This window comes from Rhinolophus sinicus, chromosome 2, assembly GCF_057876585.1.
Source record: "Rhinolophus sinicus isolate RSI-liver-muscle chromosome 2, RSI-T2T, whole genome shotgun sequence".
In the NCBI taxonomy this organism is placed as follows: domain Eukaryota; kingdom Metazoa; phylum Chordata; class Mammalia; order Chiroptera; family Rhinolophidae; genus Rhinolophus; species Rhinolophus sinicus.
In genome coordinates, this window is record NC_142502.1 from 83,081,469 (window position 1) to 83,103,042 (window position 21,574).

The following is a 21,574-nucleotide window of genomic DNA, read 5'->3' on the forward strand; positions in this document are numbered from 1 at the left end:
GGTAAGTCACCTTATAAGTAACAGTCAGAAGAGCAAATTGCCTGGTTGGAGGAGTTCCTTGAAAGAATGACATGTTCCTGATCAATTATGCTTTTTAATTGAAAAGTATATGTCTTTATTACTCCAGCAAAATTCAAATATGAAGGGAGGAAACAACAACAACAACAACAAAGTAGCACATTCTGAAAATTTTAATGAGGAAAACTAACAGCGTGCCATCCTTAGGACCGTTTTCAACCAATGGATACACGTTAAGGAAAAAGTAGGTACACTGTGTTCTACCCAGTGCACTGAGGCAGGTGGGGAGAGGACAACAATTTTAAGAAAGAGTTTCTGCTCCTGAGACACTTAAAATCTACTTGGGATTAAAAGGATAATCCCAAAGTGGGGTAATCACTGCTGGCTCAGATAGTCAGGACAAGAGTAATCCAAGGGCAGGGCCTTAGGTGATAAATAGGAAGGAGTCTTTGGCTTTTACCAATAGTGGCTTAAACTAAATCTAATTTACCCCAATAGACTGACATTAATTCCACCTAGCTGCCCCTGATTATTCAGAGTTCTCTCCCCTCATCAGAAAGTACAATCCCTCCCTTTTCTCTACGTAATAAATTTATCCATGCTTTAAGTGGATTAAAATTGTCTTTAAAAACAAATCACAAAGTTTTTGAATGACTTTGAATGTAAACATCTAAACTTAGCAAAAATATAGCTTTTAAAACAATGTTCACATGTATACCATATGTGCCATGAGCCCATGGAAAGAAGTTATCATTACCGGCTGAAATGAAACATAACATAGTTGTAAACAGAGATTAAATGACATTACCACGGCATTATTCAAATTGCATACTCTGTGTAAAAGACCTCAAGGTGCAATCAATAAGTTGATAATTAAAATGCATAAAATTGTAGCAGATAATCACCATAAAATTGTATTAAAATAATATTTAAATGTTCACTTATCAGAAAGGATCCACTACTAAAGACAGATTTTTTTGGTACTATTCTACAAGGCCCATAAATTGGAAAACAACAGTAAGATATGGAGAATGCTTAACATAGGTACTTTTTGGAAATCATCTTGGCGCTTGTTCTCTGAAGTAAGAATTTGGAGAGGGCAGATACATGCTGCCTGAATTCATGTGTGACCAAGGCAAAGCTTTGCAAGGGATAAGGAAGCAAGAATGAGGGACAGCAAGTAGCCTTAAGTGTTATGATATCCCTGAAATCCCCAGGACCAAACTAGAGTGTTTCTGCATTCACAATATCACTAAAGAATGAGGATACCCAGACCTCAAAGCAAGTATGGGAGTCAAGGCCTTCATGCAAGAAGAAGGGCAACCGAAGCTTATGACAAAAAAGAGGAACCACTTTTAAAGACAGAAAGAATGGAACGTTTCCTGGAAAAGCAGGAAAAACACTTTATGGTCTCTTCTGGAATTTTCTTAAGTGTAATCATTTTTGTTAGTGAATATTATATTCAAATATACTGATAAAATGACTATGTCCTAGATTTGTTTTTATAAATACATTTTTAAGGAGAATTTTTAAATGGTTTCAAACTAAAGGTAGAAATAAAAGCATAATTGTGATAAAACGTATATCCAAGAAAATTAATCAATATACATTTGTGTCCTCTATAAGGGAGGGGAACATTGTATCTATGATAGTGTGGGGACAGAGCCCCAGAAAGTAGTTTACAGGCTCTTGGCCTCACGTGGAGGGGTGCTGGCTCGGGTAGTGAATGGCCATCAGCTGGGGCTGGTTGGCCGTCGGCTGTGGCCAGTTAGCCAATTGGCCGCTGATATAACTGCTGCGGCTATAGAGGAGAGCCGAGGATTGCTGAGGAGAGCCGAGGATTGCCGAGGAGAGCCGAGGAGAGCTGAGGAGCAGAGTCGAGGAGAGTGGAGGAGAGTCATCGGTTGGTTGGCAGAGAAACGGACAGCAGGGCGCATGTTCGGTGAACCCAGCCTCCAGTGAGACCATAGTGGTATGACTCCCCTACCTATGGCTCCGTGGGTGTTCCTTTTTGGCCTCACCATATCCTGCGTTCTTGTGTGGGGAGCGGGAACAGAGACCCCGCAGGCCGCCCCGCACGACAGATATATTTAAAAACATCAAAGCGGAAAGCACAACTCGTCTTTAATGGGTTTAAAAGCATTATCATTATATGTAAATTACCATAAATATACAAATAAAAGTGTCTTTAATCCACACATTTCCGATGAAATGTCAGTTTTCACCATTCTGACTTTACCTTTGCATATGCATTAACTGAACAATATTTCTTAGCCACCACCCAAGCTAATGACAATGATGTATTGTCTCATAAATATTTCCTTATTCTGACAACTGCTTTGTTTTCCACTGCACTGTCTAAATACATCTAATAGAATAAAATACAATTTATTTGTAGAGTTCTGAATATTACAATGGAGAATATCTGACGTGAATTTTCACCATGGAGTTTATTTTGAAAGACTATGGGAAATAAGGGTTTATTAATATAAAGAAATTCTCACTAAAAATGCCCAAGGATGGGGTAAAAACCACAGCTGGGCATAGAGGAAGTTCGGTTCTTTGCACGATGATGACAAAGCTGATCTGCCAGAGGCAGGGCTAGAACTTCTGTGTGTAGTGATGGTTTGCTTATTTGAGGTCTATGTGAAAATTCAGAGGGTGAGGGTGGCATATAGGAATCTATCTGGAGAGCTGAAGAAGTGTAAGGCACAGTCAGAAAAAGACAAACACAGAGTTGAAATAATAGGTATTTAGGTACAAAGATGTGGAGAAAAATTTAAGGATACAGTAACTAAAAGGATTGATTTAGCTCAAGACATATATACTATATGGTAGACATCAACCATTTCCCTTTTGGGTATCTTGCCGGGGGGCGGTGAGTTGGGGGGATAAAAAGATAGCCAGGAATTCTTTTGAGATTATAGTAGAAAACCCCTCACCTTACCCTCTCTCAAACTTGAAAACCTTGACAAAGTCACAGTATCCTCAGTTCTAGGTGTGATTAACAGTCTTTCTTGCTTTACTCATCCTGTGAGGCTATAGCGATCAAAGGCCTGAGAGCAAGAAATTCAGCCCCAGTCGCACCCAGAGTAATCACAGACAACACCTGGTACCTCATTTTAAACCATCACCCTCCAAAATGAAGGGTCTGAAACTACTTTCCTTACTGAAACCTGAGATGCAGTGAGGCTAGTGTAGGCCCAGGGGATGCCAGGTCCACCCAGTCACGGCTTCTCGCCAGACTTCTGCCAGGTTTGCCCAAACCTTACCACTGGGCATCAACTTCAGTCCGTAAGGTGCTCCACTGCTTCCTGCTGGCCTTTCCTGAATACCTGACTTTTTCACTGGATCTGGCTACATTGCAGCTCAACTTCCAGAAATCCAAATCACAATATGAAAGGGTTCTAAGATCCAATGTCTACTGTTTCTGGGTACATTGGGGCAGTTATCCTTGACTCAAGTTTTCTTCATTTTAAAATGGTGAATACTGACATTTGCTTATTCATATCTCACCAAGATATGATAAATCACAACAATGCCAAGTCTGGAGCTCTTATACAAACCTCTAGTGGTTAAATGTCATCTTTTGTTTAGGCCTTCCTGACTACCCTATTCAAAACTACGTTCCCTATATTCTCCCTGCAAAATTTTCTCTATAGCATTTATCACCAATTATTATAGAATTTACTTATATGGTTACTATATCACTCCCACCAGAATGTAAACCCCCGAGGGTTGATATTTTTGTCTAATTTTGTTCACTGCTATAACTCTACTATGGAGAAGAGTGTATGGGACACAGCAGACACTCAATAAATATTTGATGAATGGATGAATAAAATACATTCTTAATCTAAGCACCCAGGAAAAGACAGGTTAGACTGGGCGTATCTGAGATAGTGCAAAAGCAAGTAAGCTTATTCTAAAGATCTAAAGTCAAAAAGCAATCTACTTCTTAGGATGCCTGCCTCATCGATATCATCCTCAAATCTTTTAACCTGGGTATCTATGCCTCATTCTTTTCTAACCTGTTCTCACTTAAAAGCTTTGCTTCACTTAAAAGCGGGCACCCTTGCCAGTCCAAAACATGATCTAGACCTCCCCTTGAATACACATCCCTCTATTCCTCACCTGGTTGGGATTCCCACTTTTCTGACTGAGCTGCATACAACAATAATCGCACCATTAAAGCACAACATTCTCCAAGTCCCCACAACCATGGAAACTTATAATGTCTCACTATAAAGAGCAACGCACACTGAGGTGCAAAATAACTATTTGGTTTATTTTTAAAATAAAATAAAATCTTACTTTACAAAGAAGTAAACCAACTGGAAAGATGGTGCCAAGTAATTTTTTTTAAAGAAAAAAAATAAAAAATGACTTATAGGAATGTGCTGGGTGATAGAGACATAACGGGTTGTTAAAGAAAGCCAAGAATATACCATCTCTACACACCAAGCCTTTGAGCTTCTTAACTTGAATAAATTTTCCAAAGGGAAATCCCTTAGTATCAGAAGTCCGACCCATTTTGGAAATTATATGCACCCAATTTATCTGGAGACAATTTACCACCAGGAAATGGCAATTAAGACACAGTCTATGAAAACTTAACCTGGAACCCCTTATTGTCATTTTCTCCTAAAAGCACTGCATATATTAACAACAAAACTTTAACCTATCTTTTAAAATGCTGGATTAAATGTCATTTTATAACAATTTTGATCTGTAAGATATCACTGATAAAACAAGTTATAAATGAATGATTAAAGTTGAAGTATTCCATCTCATTTTTATAGTTTAAGAATTGAAAAACATTTGGAGTAGAACACCAGAAGCAATTGGATGCACTAAAGCTAGTTTTTACCAAAATTGTGTCGTGAGGGGGCAAGGATAATACCTGTTTTATTCTAATGATAGACTTAACAGAATACATAATTTAATTGAAAATTTGATAAGCTAGCCTCTTGACAATTCATAGAAGCAATTCCAACCTGCTCAAGTCAATGGTTAAATATTAATCCTTACACTGTGCTATGTAGAATTTGTATTCCAAAGGCAATAAAAGGCATGGAGATAAGAGTTAAACCCTTAATATGCACATATCTTTATTATACATTAAAATATTTAGAAGAGAGAATATAATAGAAATTTTATTACAACAAAACTTACAAGAACATATTCCGGATGCCTTGGTAACTGCTAAGGGCACCTTGACAACCGCTGCCCAATAACAATATTGACAAAGATTGGATGACTTTTGCAAGAAACTATTTTTTATTATATTCAAATTACTTTCCTAGGATATTGCTAATGTGAACATTCAAGCAAAACAAAGTTTTCTTTGAAAGAAAAATAAAAAAACAATCAATTATTATAATTAACATAAACAATCAGTAAATGAATTGAGGTTTGAGTCTATAATAGGTTTATAAATATAGAGAAAACATGAATGGTCATAGAATAACCCATTTATCATTTAAAAATTACTATTAACTAGTGTTGGTTTACTACTTGATAGATTACACAATATTTCACGTATATACTTATGTCTTTGCAACAGTTTGGTAGGCGTTACTGTTGTCCCCATTTTAAAGATGACGCTATTGAAGCTCTAGTGATTAAACACAGAATGAAAACCTCTATTGTAAATTGTGTCACCTTAGGTTTACATGGTTGGCCTTACCAATGGCAACCTAAATAACACGTTTACTCTTCTTCTTGAGAGTACTGGGAAAAGCACAGTGTTTGGAATAAAAGAGACCTGGGTTCTAACTCAGTTCTGATCATATACCACCCGCCTTTTGCTGCCTGGGGAAAAACTCATTACACTCTCCATAAAAGGAGGATAGTATTTACCGTACAGCGCTGTGCGATTACATGAAATAGAGAACACAGGAAGGATTTAGTGACAGCACGGTGGGTTTGCCACTTCCTGCACCTGGGTAAATTTTACCTTATGTCCTTTCTTGCTTCTTCCACTCCACGGCCACAAGGCATTGCTAGAGAAAGCAATGTAACAGTGTTGACTTAGCCGACCACACATTTATGGCCTAGTACAGTTTTCTCACTAGTAACTGGACATAAATAGTACCGATTTCTTAGGACTGTTTCAAGGGTTCCTTAAGATTGTGTAAGTAAAGTATTAATTATAGTGCCTGGCATATGTTAGGCAATCAGTAAATAGTCAACTTGCAATCACTCTGCAGCTTAGCAATCTTTTATATTTATCATAGGTGAACTCCTTTGCATACTTCTGGAAAGTGTCATTCTACGCTCTCTTCAACTTCCCTTAAGTATTAATCACACCAGATCCTTCTGGTTAAGTGAACTCCCTGCCTACTTTATTGAAAATATGGGCAGTGGGCATGAACTTCCGCAGTTCTTCTTTCTTCCTTCACATATTACTTTACCAACGTAAAATCTCTCATATGTCATTCAGGTTTCAGATAAATAGACATTTTCATTGAACTCCTTATGTGATTCATTCATTTATTTAACAACTTTTATTAGACAACTATGACCCTTTGGGCACCATGCCAAGAGCTGGTGCATGGTGGTAAAAAAGACAGAAAAGGTCCCTATTCTCAGGAAGCATTGTATGGGAGGGGAGAGTCACACTACACAATACTCACTCTATAAACATGTTCATAAACTCTTTCCATTTCTTTAAATATTCCCTGCACATCCTTCATTTCCATGAGTTTTCACCACTTCTGACCACCCCAGCCTGAAAATAATTATTCCCTGGCACAGTCGCCCTCTATACCTAATATGTTCTTTATTTTTCCTTCCGGATTTCTCAAACTTCTGGAACAAATACTCTATTTCCATTGCCCCTTGTCTTCCTGTGGTCAATAAATCTAGGAAATCTGTCTCCTGTTCTATACTTTTCATAGAAGCAACTTCCTAAAAACAATATCCATGCCTTTCTCAGTTCTGAATAACACCTTACTTTTGAAATTCTCTTCTGTCTTAGGAAAGAAAGGACTCCAACCTGATTTCTCTCTTCTACTCCAATTTTTCTGATACTTCTGCTTTCACTTTAGGTTCCTCCATTTTTATTCCAAGCAGCAGTAATCCTCGAAGTTGAGTCTTCTGTTCTCTAAATTTCTTTCTATACTCCCTAGCTGCCAACTTACCTTCAGAAGAAATCAGAAACCAGATCATTCAATTTCTCTTGTGAATTTCTGCCCCCTTTGCTGTAGTGCCAAGAGCTCCCAAGGACACACCCTGAAATCCACTGTTGATATGTCCTAAAACAATCTCTGCTAGAATTCAGTCCCTAATTCCATTCTTTCCCTTTAACCTTCCTCTCCATTCTAGGTTACACGAAACCTCTTAATAAGCCAGCACAAATTTGATTCTACCTATGAAAACTTTACTGATTACTCCATGTCATTTCACATCTCCTTCCTATGTAGTCCTAAAATAAGAATAGCCAGCACTTACAGAATATGTCAGAATCTGTACCAAGCCCTTATTGAATCCTTACTGCAATCAATGAGGTATAGACATAGGTAGATAGAGCTATATCTATATATCTACCTATGTATACATAATAACTGTCCACATTTTATACGTGATGACATACATCAGGTAATTTGCCCAAGTCACACAGTTTTTTAATAGTGGAACCAAATCTGAACTCAGTCTGACTCCATGTCTGAGCTCTATATTCCATTAGTTCTTATCAGCCTTTTTCATGTTGCTGAGCACATGTAAAATGATATTTGTAAAGCACTATAGGGTAAATGGAAAAAGAAGCTGCTCACAGTTGAAGGTAACTAGCTTCGAGCACCCCAGGCCCACCCCAGCTTCCTCAGGTTTTCATGCAATCAATATTGGAGCATACTGGAAATTCATTAGCAGTATAACAGCTGAGAAACTCTGCTGCACACATTCATTTAGCATTTACTAGTACCTGGCATATAGGAGGGGTTCAAATATAGATGTGTAGGTTATTGACAAGGGACGACACATTATGCTCAAACTGTCAACAAAAGTGGACAGGAGGACAAGTAAGAGCTGAAGATTTCCCATGCTTATACTACTTTGATCAGCCAATAACCAGTTTAGATGTCTATAAAGGCAATATCCACAACACTGGCTCTCGATCTTTGGCACACATCAATTTCAGCTGGGAGGCCTGTTAAGCCACAAACTGTGGGCTCTGTCCCCCGAGTCTGATTCAGAGAGTTTGCATGTCTTACAAATTCCCAGATGATGCTGAAGCTGTGCTGCTGGTACAGTCCTGGGAGAACCACTGGTCTTAGAAGCAAGAAGCCTAGTGATAAATATGCTTCATACACTCAACCCCCTCCCACCCAACCACATATTTAATCCTTTGGTAGTCAATTTTTAACCATATAAGTCTGTTCTATGTCATAAGATGCAAGCTGGATTCTGGGACAAGAGATAAGCTTTTTAAATAGTACTAAATGCTCTTTGCCCCAATTGTAGCAACATATAGATCTTAAGGATGCTATCATCAGGGACATGAATTTCAGCTACATAAAATGTACGTGACTTGTGTTATGCTTAATATCCAAGACAGCCAGGTCAAAACCATTCAGAACAATAATATAAGCAATCTGATTAAGAGAGCACGTTGCTTTGAATTTATTATAATTACCCAGTTCAATTTATTCTTAACAGAGCTGGTGGCTGAAGTGATTTAATATCCAAGTTCTAAGTGAAAGAGTATTTTAGCGGTATATTTTTTCATGCTGTAAACCAAGGTTTGATAAATTTATCTCTTGTACACAGGGTGAGGCTTTTTCTCAAGTAGACTAACATGTAAATTGTAATTACAACTACGAAAAACTTGCATTAAAAAAGGACTGTGAATAATTAAATATACTTTATTTGCATAAAGCATTGGTATACTTGTTTCAGGAATCTAAGAAATTATTTAAGGAATAAGACATTCAAATCTTCAAATACCTGTGAATATACAATCACTCACAAATCGAAAGAATACTATTTGACAACCGAAGCGCAATTTTCAAATGTCCCTACTGCACACTGAAAAGGGTAACTTAAAAGGCTTTATTTAATTTTTTTTCACATATCATAAATATTCATACTCAATACAATTAAATTTACGAATAAAAACCCTACATTATAAAATTAATATTTTGGGAGTAACATATACCCAAAAGCAATTATTTTGCTATAAGATTATTCATAAAAAGAGTGTTCTCTTGCAAATGGTTGATGTTTTAATACTAAAATCCCTTTATCCTCTAGTATAATATACATCCAAATAAAAACGGCATTCACATCTATTGACCAGGTAAAATGCAAGGAGAAGTCTGAAAGCACAGATTGTAAAATTACAACAACCAAAAATCACAACAACCCCCAAGCCAGCTGATAAAAAAAAAGAGATGTGGTGACTGAATAATAACAAATAGAAGAATTATAAAAGAATGGAAGAAAAACAAATAGTGGAAGAGTGAACAATGTTCTTCCTACTTGCCCCTCGATCCTTGTTCACTGTGCATTCCTATCCTTACAAAACTCTCTAATCCACGTCACTGACTTCCTTCAAGTCCTAATTCAAGACTGATCTTCAAGAAATCTGTAACGTGATCCACACTAACTTCCTTACTCCATGTTATCGCAACAAAAACTTCCTTTTCGCTACCACGCTTTGTAATTGTTTTTGAGCTACTTCTAGCTCTCAAATTCACCCAATTACCAAATAGATTAAAATTTTAAACAAACAGGATTGTTTATTTTTTAAATCAGTATTGGCCCAGATGATCAGAAATCCATATTTAGAGAGGTCAAATTAATTTGAACCAAGTGGAAATATAAGTGGAAACTTTATTCATACTGTTTTCTCTCTGTCAGTATGCTTTCATAACATCCCCAGATTCACTATACAATTTTAGTGAATATTCAAAGTTATGAAATAATATATATTTAACTAAAATACCATTATCATTTGACCCTATGTAGCTGACCTGATCCCAGTTGACAGTTACCTATCCAACAAGACCAGTGCCGACTGGCCAACTAATCCATCTACCTTTGGTAATTAAGTTAAAAACAACAAACAAAGAAACAAACCAAAAAAAACACCTATGTCTATAAACTTCTCTCTAGTTACAATTACACTTTTACAGTTCAGGTTCCCACCACCGAAAGGATGGGAAACAGTCTCTTATCTAAGGTCCTTTGAAAATGCTCCCACAACATGGACTTCCTTTCTTTAATTGGCTAATTCTTTAATTTTCCCTGGCAAATATAGCATCCTTTCTGAGTGAAACACTCAGTAACTATTCTCCTTTCTGTCAGGTCTCTCCTCTGTTCTATTAAAGAATCCTATGACCACCTCTACCACAGTAATTATCATACCGAATTTTATATATTTGTATTTATCAGTTTTTCTAGGAAACTGTAAAGTCCTCATAAATTAGGGCTAAGCACTGTCCACGGTGAACACGCAATAAAAATTTGTTGAATGACACAACATAGATGAAATATATGTGCATATGTATGTACACACACCTATGCATAGCTTTGTACTTTTAATAAGAACCAAAATGTGACAAAAGCATTATTCAAATATTTGTAACTGAGTATGTACTCTATTTCTGGACATTAAATAATAATGATGATGACTGATTACCACTTCTTACATAGATGCATATTTTTCCAACCTATATTTTGATTTAGAAAAATACATGGAAGACAACAAGTTTGGCTAACTACTGAAACGATTATCAATGTTTTATAACTTATTATAAATACAGCTCTATCTAAAATGAAAAAATGATTTCTTTTGTCATACTGAAAGCCACTTTTTAAAGCTTTGGCAGAATTCACCACATATTCAGCAAACATCTAACAGTTGCCAGGTCTTCTGCTAAGCCCTTGAGACCTCAATTGGAAAAGTCAGAGACCCTGAATTCCAATAGTTCAAAATCCAGTTATAAGACACACATGCAACAAAGATACTACAATTTGATAACAGTTTAAAGATGGTATGTACAAAGTTCAATATAAGTGGGTCAATACAGGTATTCTATTCCTAATTTAGCAGAGAAAAATGAAAACTGCAGCTTCTGAACAATGACCTAAGTGTAAAACAATGGATCGGAAGCTCTATCCTGTGCTATGATAACCTTTCAGGATTTTAAAACTTTTTATATGAACCCCTTCAGTAAGCCTATGACATGAAATTCCTTCTAACTTATAAAATCAATAGTGTCTGTTGCAAAGTTCAGATTCTACTAAAGTTCTTGATTAAATTCAGCTTCAAGTTCACTATAAGTTGAATTACAACACATTAACAAACAGTTGTATAGTACTGATTTATGTGAATGAATTGGGGCCAAATAGACCAAATTTTCTAGTTTTCCATGTATTTATATCTATGGGGACTTATTCCTTAGTTGACTCAATAAACAATTACTGAGTGCCCACTATGATTCAGGACTGTTCTAGCTGCCTAAACATGCAGCAGTGAAAAAGAAAGACAAGAAACCTGCTTTTGTATGGTTTTTATTATAATTGTAGGAGATAGTTAAACGAATAAACAATAAATATGAGATAGTGATAAGTGTCCCAAATTATAACAGCATGATCTGGTAAGAACTAACTGGAAGCTAGTTATAGTCTATAATACAGTCTACCTCTATAAGAATGTATGTCTATATATTATTAATACCATTTACTGGAGTATGTATTCTAGTCTGAAAATAGTTTTAAAAGAATGAAAAAATAACCAATAAGCATTTTATAGACAGATATCTACTTTTTACACATATGGAAGGACAGTGAACTTCATTTCAGAACCTTAAATTGCTTCCACAACCACGTTATTACTATTCAAAAATATTTATAAGAAAAAACAAGAATGTGTAGACTCTAATATAAAAAGTGTTTAACCTTAATAAAAGGTATCTAGGGACATGTTACTTTAATATTTATTTTCTGAATGACAGTTACAAAAGCTAATACATACAGTTTTAGATTATTTTACAATATGGAGATCAAATTCCCCCTCCAACTTTAAGCATAACTTTAGATAGAAAAGTAGTCAAAGTATTAAAAAAAACAAAAACAAAAACTAGATAAATGCCTGCTAAAAACACAAGCAAGGGAAGATGGAAAAGACACACACTGATTAGGCAATCAATTCATGAAGACCAGAGCTTAATTTCTAGAAAGGAGTTGCAGAAAATAAATGTTTAGTTCTAGACAGTGTAACTAGGGAAGGTGGCAGTGACAACAGAATTACAGCTAAAAAGTGCTCCGGGTACTAATCCCTTCTCTGTAGCCTCAAAAGTCATGGCTAAGTACCCATAGTCTTTGCTCAGATGCACAAAGCAAGTTTCCTGATTAAGTTACAGTAAGGACATAAGATTAAGAGAAAAAAATCAGATACATGGTCATTTGCGAAACAATAGTAAAGGAGAATTTCGATTGAAACTATTATCACCACAACATTTTCTTGCACTGTCAGGAAATGAGTTATTCAACAGAAGTGACTGTTCCAAATCATACCTAGGTTTAGCACCAAAGTTCTTTAATTAGAGGACTATAAAAAACGTCTAATATGCATCCTCCATAATCATTCTTTATAAACAATGTTTAAGCCATCAATTTTCTACATTTCTTAAGAGTATTTTTAATTTTACGTATAACTTAACAAAAAGGTGTAATAAATAAACTGAAGAGAATATTTTAATAAACTAAAAAACTAAATTACATTTAGTAGTTTATATATTGCGAAAATATGTAAGATATAATAGAGAAAAAACATAAACATGTATTTACAAATACAGACTAACAACAGAACACTAGACAAACATAGTAAATCATAAGTGTAACTTAAAATCTTTTAGTCAAAATAATATATTTGTTGTGATCAATAATGAGCTAATGAAAATATAGACTGCTATATATTATCTAGAAAGGTACAAATTATTTATTGATTTCCTTTTGCAATAATTTTTTTTCTAATTAAAGTTTATTGGAGTGACAGTGGTTAGTAAAGTTACATAGGTTTCAAGTCATTTTCAAAGAAAACTACTTTTACATTGCAAAATAAAAACACTATTTGAAAAATGTTTTCAAACACAGGTTGAAAACTAACTAAATACTGATGACACTGATACACAGGCCATCCCAGATATGCCAAAGGACTAGTAGTCAAAGCAAGTTTCCCTTTTCTTTTCTCTTTCCCCTTTAGGTTTGTGTGCAGCACAAGCAAAGCTAAAATGCTAGTTCAACTTCTCTTTTTTCACTTCAAAACCATGGCCTACCTTTCTCCATAGCTTATAAAGATTTAGCTACTGTGATGCCAGCTTGACTGGGCCACAGGGTGCCCAGACATTCAGTCAAACATTATTCTGGATGTGTCTGTGCTTCTGGAGGAGATTGATATTTGAATTGGTAGGCAGTATGACAGATTGCCCTCCCCAGTGTGGGTGGTACTCAGCCAATCTTCTGAAGATCTGAGTAAAACAAAAAGGCTGACTGAGCCCCCTGTGAGTCAGAGGGCCTTCCTCCTGCCTGACTGCCTGACTGGGACATGGATTTCTCCCTCCCTTCGGACTCAAGCTGAAACAATGCCTCCTCCTGGGTCTCAAGCTTGCTGGCATTTGCACTATCAGCTCTCCTGAGTATCCAGGATGCTGACTGCAGATCTCGGGACTTATCAGCCTCCATAATCACATGAGCCATTCCTTATAATGAATCGCTTTTAATACACACACATTCTATTAATTCTGTTTCTCTGTAGAATCCTAATACACCTACCTACTTAATATATCAAATGCCTAATAAAAGATGAGAAAGCATTTTAAAGTAATAATATATGATGATATCAATGACAAGGCAAGATACATAGCTTGAGAGTCTAATTTAAAACCTTTCCAAACAGTCATTCCATAGCATGCATCAAAACTTTAAAACTGTCTGCAGTTTTCACCAGGTAATTTTATTCCCTGATAAATATATCGAAATGACATAATCAGAACTGGAATCAAAGATTTATGTGCTCAGGATATTGGTTGCAATAATATTTATGACAGAATCAAATAGACAATCATATGTCCAATATTAGGGGAATGATTAGCCAAATTATATCACTTTCAAAGGATATGTTATCATTCAACTAATCCAAATATTTTAAACAATTACTCAACAACATGGGGAAATTTTCCTAATATAGTGTCAAGTTTTAAAGAAGGGAAAAACACAATGATATCTAGCTACCTAGAGTAGAGAGAAAGGCGAAAATGTTCACAGTAATCATTTCTGAAGGGAAAAATGACAGATAAATTTTTCTGTTTTTTTCATATTTTCGATAATCAGAATGTTACCTTTAAAATAAAAGAAATATAAGTCTAATGCGCATAACCCAAAATTGTGTTTAAAGAAAACCCCACTAAATGATAAATTAAGAATCTATGGACAATTATCAATGAAAACAGCTTTTAAAACAAATCTGCAAAAAACTGTGAGCTTTTTATAATGTTATGAAATAATCTTAACTTTTTAAAAATATATAAAGGTAGAGAGATGTTATGGATTGAATTGTGTCCTCCTAAAATTTGTATGCTGAAGCCTTAACTCCCAATGTGACTGTATTTGGAGATAGGGCATTTAAAGAAGTCACTAGGGTTAACTAACGTGGTTAGGGTGGGACTTTAATCCCATATGACTGGGGTCCTGTAAGAGGAAAAGACACCAGGGAAATGAAAGCACAGAGAAAATGCAATGTGAGGACACAGTGAGAAGAGGGCTTTCTGAAAGCTACACAGAGAGGCTTCAGAAAACAAATCTTCCAGACACCTGATCTTGGGTTGCAAGCCTCCAGAGCTGTGAGAAAATACATTTCTGTTTTTTAAGACACCAGTGTATGGTATTTTGCTATGGCCGCCCTAGCAGACTAATACAAAATATAATAAAGTATTATTATAAAATGTACTTGGCAAATATTTTTTGTTATATAATTTACCTTTCCTAGGAAGAAGCAAACCAAGAAATAAAAAGTGAAAAATTTACTTCATACCACAGTACTATGATTTTGAAGGGACAAGAAATTGTATTTCCAAAACAAAATGTTATTAGCTAGTACTATAAAACAAGGTCTAGGAGTGGGACTCTGAGTACTGTGGGTAGATTTAAAAGCAGTTCTCGGGTTTACAGTGATTAATGTCTACCGTACAATGCTCCACAACACAATTCAGCATAACACAATGGACAATTTTAAATTGTTTTCACTTTGTTCTTAATATCGCCTAGTCCTGAAAATGACATTTCATGTGCATGAACATAGTCAAACTTCTTGGAAAACCTATTAACACAACCAAAATTCAAATCTATGCTCTAACTACAGAGACTGAAGAAGATGAAAACATCTATACAACTATCCAAGAAGAAATTGATCAACCACACACCAGAAGAAGACATGGTGATAAATACAGGCGATTGGAATGCAAAAGTAGGAAATAAAGCAGAATCAAATGTTGTCAAAAAATTTTGACTAGGAGTCAGAAATAAAGCAGGAGAGTGGCCCATGGATTTGTGTGAAGCCAATAACTTGTCAATCACAAACACATGCTTCAAACAAGTGAACAGATGACTACATATGTGGACATCACCAGATGGCCATACAGAAATTAAACAGACTATGTAATTGGAAGCGGGAGATGGAGAAGCTGTATTCTCTCTGCCAAAAGAAGACCAGGAGCAGTTTGTGTGGTACTGACCACGAACTGTTAACATCAAACTTTAGAGTATAGCCAAAGAACAGCACTAAAAGAATCGTAAAACATAACATAAATAACATTCTTTATGGATTTGAAATCTACATTGAAAACAGATTTTCACTGTTGAACTTAATTGACTAAGAATCAGAAGAACTATGGACTAGCACTAAGAACATTATCAAGGAAGAATGGGAAAAAACAATGCTAGAAGTAAAAAGGAAAGAAAAATCGAGATGGATGACAGAAGAAACACTAAAAATCACGTGGAATCTAAAGAAAAGAATAAATGACTGAACTAATCAGAAACAGTCTCAGAGACATAGGGGAAAAACTGAGGGTTGCTAGATGGGGGTGGGGTATGTGGAAATTTATTATTTTCTTTAGATTCCACAGACAAGAGGCAAAAGTAAAAGGTGACAAAGGCAGAGTTAGAACCCAGATCTCACTTTTTCAACAACCACCACAGAGATAAAGAGAACTATTACAGTAGTCAATATAAGGAGACAGAAAGAACAACAGAGGAAAAATAAGAGATTGAACATTCAAGAAATAAAAGGGAAACTCAGACCTAAACTAGGAAAGCTGAATGACCCACCAGGAAGCATATTATCTGACCAGAAGAAAAGCCTGAGAAGGTGGAAAGAGTATACTGAAAACCTATATAAGAGACAAAAGGATGACAGCTACTTTTGAAGAAGATTCCTATGAGGAAAAACCTGTAATTCTAGAAAGTGAAGTCAATTCTAGAAAGTGTCCTTGAAAGTATTAGGAAGAAATAAATCATCAGGAGTAAATGGGTTACCAATAGAATTATTTCAAGCCACAGATACTGAATCTGTCAAAGTCCTAATAAGAATATGTCAACAAATACAGAAAACAAAACAATGGCCTACAAGAGTACAAACGTTCAGTACACGTCCCTATCTTCAAAGGACATACCAAGGAGTGCAGTAGCTGTAGGACCATTCAGCTAATTTCCCACACAAGTAAAGTGATGCTCAAGGTGATATAACAAAGCCTTCTACCTTATATGGAGCAAAAAATGCCGGATGTTCAAGCTGGGTTTAGAAAAGAAAGACGCGCTCCAGATCTAATTGCAAGCACTCGCTGGGGATTAGAGTGCTCCAAAGAATTTCAGAAGAGGGTTAGTCTGTGTTTTACAGACAACAGGGAAGCCTTTGATTGCCTGGATCATAGAAAGCTATGGGTTGCTCTGAGAGAAACGGGCGTGTCTCAGCACTTGGTTGTCCTGATGTGTAACCTGGAATGTGGACAGGAAGCCACCATCAGCACAGAATATGGAGACAGAATGGTTTCGTATAGGCCAGGTGTCAGACAAGGGTGCATTTTATCTCCTTATTTGTTTAATCTGTATGCAGAATATATCACACAAGGAACTGGACTAGACTCAGAGGAAGGAGGAGTGAAAATTGGTGGTAGAGATATCAGTAACTTGAGATGTGCAGACGACACCATCTTACTGGCAGAAAACAGGAAACTTCTGGTGAAAGTGAAAGAAAAAAAAAGTGCCAAAGCAGGACTGCATTTAACATCAAGAAGACAAATTCTTGATTGGAGAAGAAATATACGACTTCAATGTACACAATGAAGACACTGAAATTGTTAAAGATTTTGCCTACCTTGGGTCAGTTATCAATTAAAATGGAGACTGCAGCCAAGAAATCAAAAGAAGGCTGAGACTCGGAAGGGCCGCAATGGGAGAATTAGGAAAGATCCCCACCAGCAGAGATGTGTCATTGGACACCAAGGCTAAGATCATCCACAGCCTCATATTCCCAGTTAATATGTGCAGATGTGAAAGTTGGACAGTAAAGAAGGCTGGTAGGAAAAAAATGGATTCATCTGAAATACGGTGCTGGAGGAGAGCTGTACGGACACCCTGGATCACCAGAAAGACAAATAAGTGAGTCCTAGAGCTAAATAAGCCTGAAACAGCGCTGGAGGCAAAGATAACAAAACTGAAGCTGCCCTACCTTGGTCACATCATGAGAAGGCCACTCTTTAGAGAGACAATGAAGCTGATAAAAGTGGAAGGCAGCAGGAGAAGGGGAAGACCAAGTATGACTGACTCCATAAAAGAGGCCATAGGCGTGAGTCTACAGGAGCTCAGCAGGGCGGTTGGACAGGAAATTGTGGATGTCAGTCATTCATAGTCTCACGCGGAGACAGAGGTGACTCAACGGCATGTAACACACACATATACATATTACATACACAGTCCTATAGACATATGACTGAGAAAGAAATTTCAGTCTTATAACGACTACTGGAAGTATACCTACAGAGGAGAAGACACTTCATTCAAGCATTACTTTACACCTTACGTTGCTGTTTTAATTTTCCTCTTTGAATTAACTTAACTCTCCCAATCTTTTGTTTAACATCTATTAGATTAATCCACGAGTTTTTTTGTTTTTGTTTTTGTTTTTTTTACCTAAAAGAAACTGTAGGCATGTTTCTCTTTTAGAATTTTCAACTACATTTCAGGGGCTTATTAAAAAAAACAGACTTTTTAGGTTTCAGACCAAAATAAAATGTCAGTTGCAGCTCAGATTTTTCAAAACTACCTTGTCTGGATCGAGCTTTCCTCTGATAAATTCTTGCTTCCAGAACTGCAATGCCTGTTCCAATGTTAACCCAATGTCCTTCAGGAAGAGGCCATACTGCGTCCGGCCTCCGTGACGAAGATAGTGATTGTCCCGCAAGGCTTTGTGTACCTGACGCATGCAAGGCGGGTAGGATTTGGTAGACAGCTACAAGAAAAAAGTTTTGGTTATATGGAAGATTAATCAGGTTCCCCACAATATGTGTTGCAAATTCAGACTAATTTGCAAATTGCAAATTCAGTCTAATTGAAATAAAAACAAAAACTATAAGGATTACTGTGTTGCTGTGATTACAGATAAACCTTCTTTTATAAATATTTTTATATAATACATGTTGAAACCATAAATGGTTTGAATATATTGGGTTAAATAAAATATATTATTAAAATTCATTTATTTATTTTTCTTTTTAAGTTTTTAATTAAACTTTTTCTTATGAGATAACTATAGATTTGCAAGAAATAATACAAAGAGGTACTGTCAAGTACCCAGTTTCCCTCCAAGGTAACATCTTGCAAAACTGTGGTATATGATCACATCCAAGAGGCTGACACTGTTATAACCCACATTTCCTCAGTTGCACTTATGTGCTAATTTCTGTAGTGTATTTAGTTTTACGTAAATTCATCACATGCAGGCTCATGTATCCACCACCACAGTCAAGACATGGAACAGTTACATCACTACTGGTCCTTCACGGTTCCCTTTTCTAACCTCCCCTAATTACCTTCTGCACCCTGACCCCCTTTCTTTAACCTTTGGCAATTATTAACCTGTTATCTATAATTATGTCATTTCAAGAGTGTTCTAGAAATAGAATCGTATAGTATGTAATGTTTTGAGATTGGCTTTTTACTCAGCAGAATTCCTGCAGAATCCATCTAAATTGTTGTAGGTATCAGGAGTTCACTCCTTTTGTACTGCCGACTGATATGACATGGAATGGATGAACAATTCGTTTAATGATTCACTTGCTGAAGGAGATTTGGGGCTATTTCATATCAATGTTTCCAGTTTGGGGCTATTTAATATCAATGACTGTACAGGTTTTTGTGTGAACACCAAGATTTAATTTCCCTGGGATAAATGTCCACAAGTACAATTGCTGAATCGCAGAGGAGCTTTTTAAACAACCCCAAATGCCCAAATGCAAAGTAGAACACACAAATAAGAAGAATCATTCTCAAAAGAAATATCCAAATAAATGTGTCAAAGAAATCAGTAGTTAAAGGAAGAAAAGTACAGGTCTTCCCTTTATCATCAAAGATAAAATATCATTGCCCACATTTAATTCAATGTCTTCATTTCTGACCTCAATTGCATTCTCTCCGACTTCCTCAAATACCCTCCTGCCAACACTTGGCTCTCCATCCAGTCACATATTCCCTGGCAAGTTCAACTTTAAGCAGGAGCAGGTCTCCCTTTGTTTGAGGCTGCTGCTCCCTTGAGTGACCACCGGTTTCTTCATCCTTTCACAATAACAACTTCTAAATGTTCCCATCCCGAACCTAGTTCAGTCAGTTCCCTATCCTCCCTCGGCAGCACTACCAGAAAGTCTTCTATTTGTACATTCTTGTTTCTTCATACTATTACAAAATTATGTTTTTTTTTAAATATTGTTCTAATTCAAAACATCAGTGAGTGTTCAACATCCATAGTATGAACATGCAAATTTCCCTCAATGTCTATAACAAATTACTTCCCAATTATATGTAACAGAATATTTATTGGATGTTTTAGGAAACAAGAAGGGGAATAAAACATAACTTTCCCATCATTCAGTTAAGTGGGAAAAAGAAGAAACAGTCACTATTATATTCACTATTATGTAAGTTAAACTCATATAATAAATTATATAATGAGGGTTCCAACGAAGGCATAAATCAAGTGCCATGGAAACACTGTGACAGGGAGGGGTAACAAAGTCCAGTTTGTTGTTATATCAACAGGAACCCTTTGCTCCAGCCAGCTGGGTTAGTCCATGATCACACAGTCAGTCATGTTTTGTACTTTCTCACTTTTCTCACTCCACTGGTTCTGCCTGGTATAACGTCCCACTCCCCATGCCATCTAGCCAAAGCCAAGCCATTCGTCAACACCTAGTTCAACTTCATCTTCCTTTGGCACAATCCCTTGATTACTTTTTACTCATTCAATTACCAAATATCTATTGAATACTACAATGTGTACAGCCTTGGGCAACCACCAGTGAAGAAGGAAGTCAAACATCCTACCCTCAAAGAAGTAATATTCTAATGGAGGGAGATAAACAGCAAACACAGACATAAATAAAAAGATAGCATCTGATTCTAAAAGCCCTGGAAATGAAATAGAGTGATGAGATCATGTGTGGACAGGAGAGGTGTACATGTGACTGAGTGGCCAGGGAAGCCTCTTTGAGGACATGTCACTGAAGCTAAGATGCAAATTCTAAACAGTATTCCACTCAAATACAGATCCAAGAATACTGTTACAGGTGAAAGACACTCCAGCAAAGATCCTAAGAAGGAATGACCTTGGTGTACTCAAGAGACAGCAAGAAGGTCCATGTGGTTGGAGCACAGTGAGTGAGCCAGATGGAGAAGACAAAATTGGAATGCTGAGAACATATGGCATAGGCCATCGTAATGAGTTTGGATTTCAGTCTAAATGTGATGGAAACATGATAGAGGGTTTTGACCGGAAGACTGACATGATCTGATAAACAAAGAGAACTCTGGCTGTTACGTAATGAACAGATTATACAGAAGCAAGAATGGAAGCAGGAAGAATACTTAAAGAGATTTTGACAGTTGTCCAAAAAATGGAAATGGGAAAATTGGGTCTAGGTTTGGCCATAAAGGGATAGAAATGACTGTGTATAGTGAGCGGACCAAGAATGATTAGGCCCCCATATGGAATGAATTATCAACATGGATGTTGCAGAGCAATCACAGGAGCAGCGCTAGTGCAAAAGACCATGATCGGGGCTGAAGTCATCAGGGAATGAGGGCAGGGGGTGGGAGGCCTCAGCAACAGGGAGAGCTATCAGGTGGCATAACGTGATTCCAAGGCTTTAAAAGAGTTGCAGTTCTGACAACGGAAGGCAGACAAATGGCTTGGAAGTGGTAATGTGGACCAAGGAAGACACACCCCATACCTACACAGGGTGTGTGTGTGGGGGGGGGGGGGTGAAGGGCAAGGAGGGAG

The 21,574-nt window shown here is 36.7% G+C and overlaps 1 protein-coding gene across 1 annotated transcript in view; it reads right to left on the bottom strand.

Moving 5' to 3' along the window:
• LOC148758806 (DNA primase large subunit-like) overlaps nt 1-21,574 on the bottom strand; it is a 160,464-nt gene that overhangs the window by 82,934 nt on the left and 55,956 nt on the right. Inside the window, exon 4 of the mRNA XM_088796328.1 lies at nt 18,347-18,532. Within this exon, the coding sequence (XP_088652454.1) occupies nt 18,347-18,532 (186 nt within the window). The remainder of the gene's footprint in view (nt 1-18,346; nt 18,533-21,574) is intronic.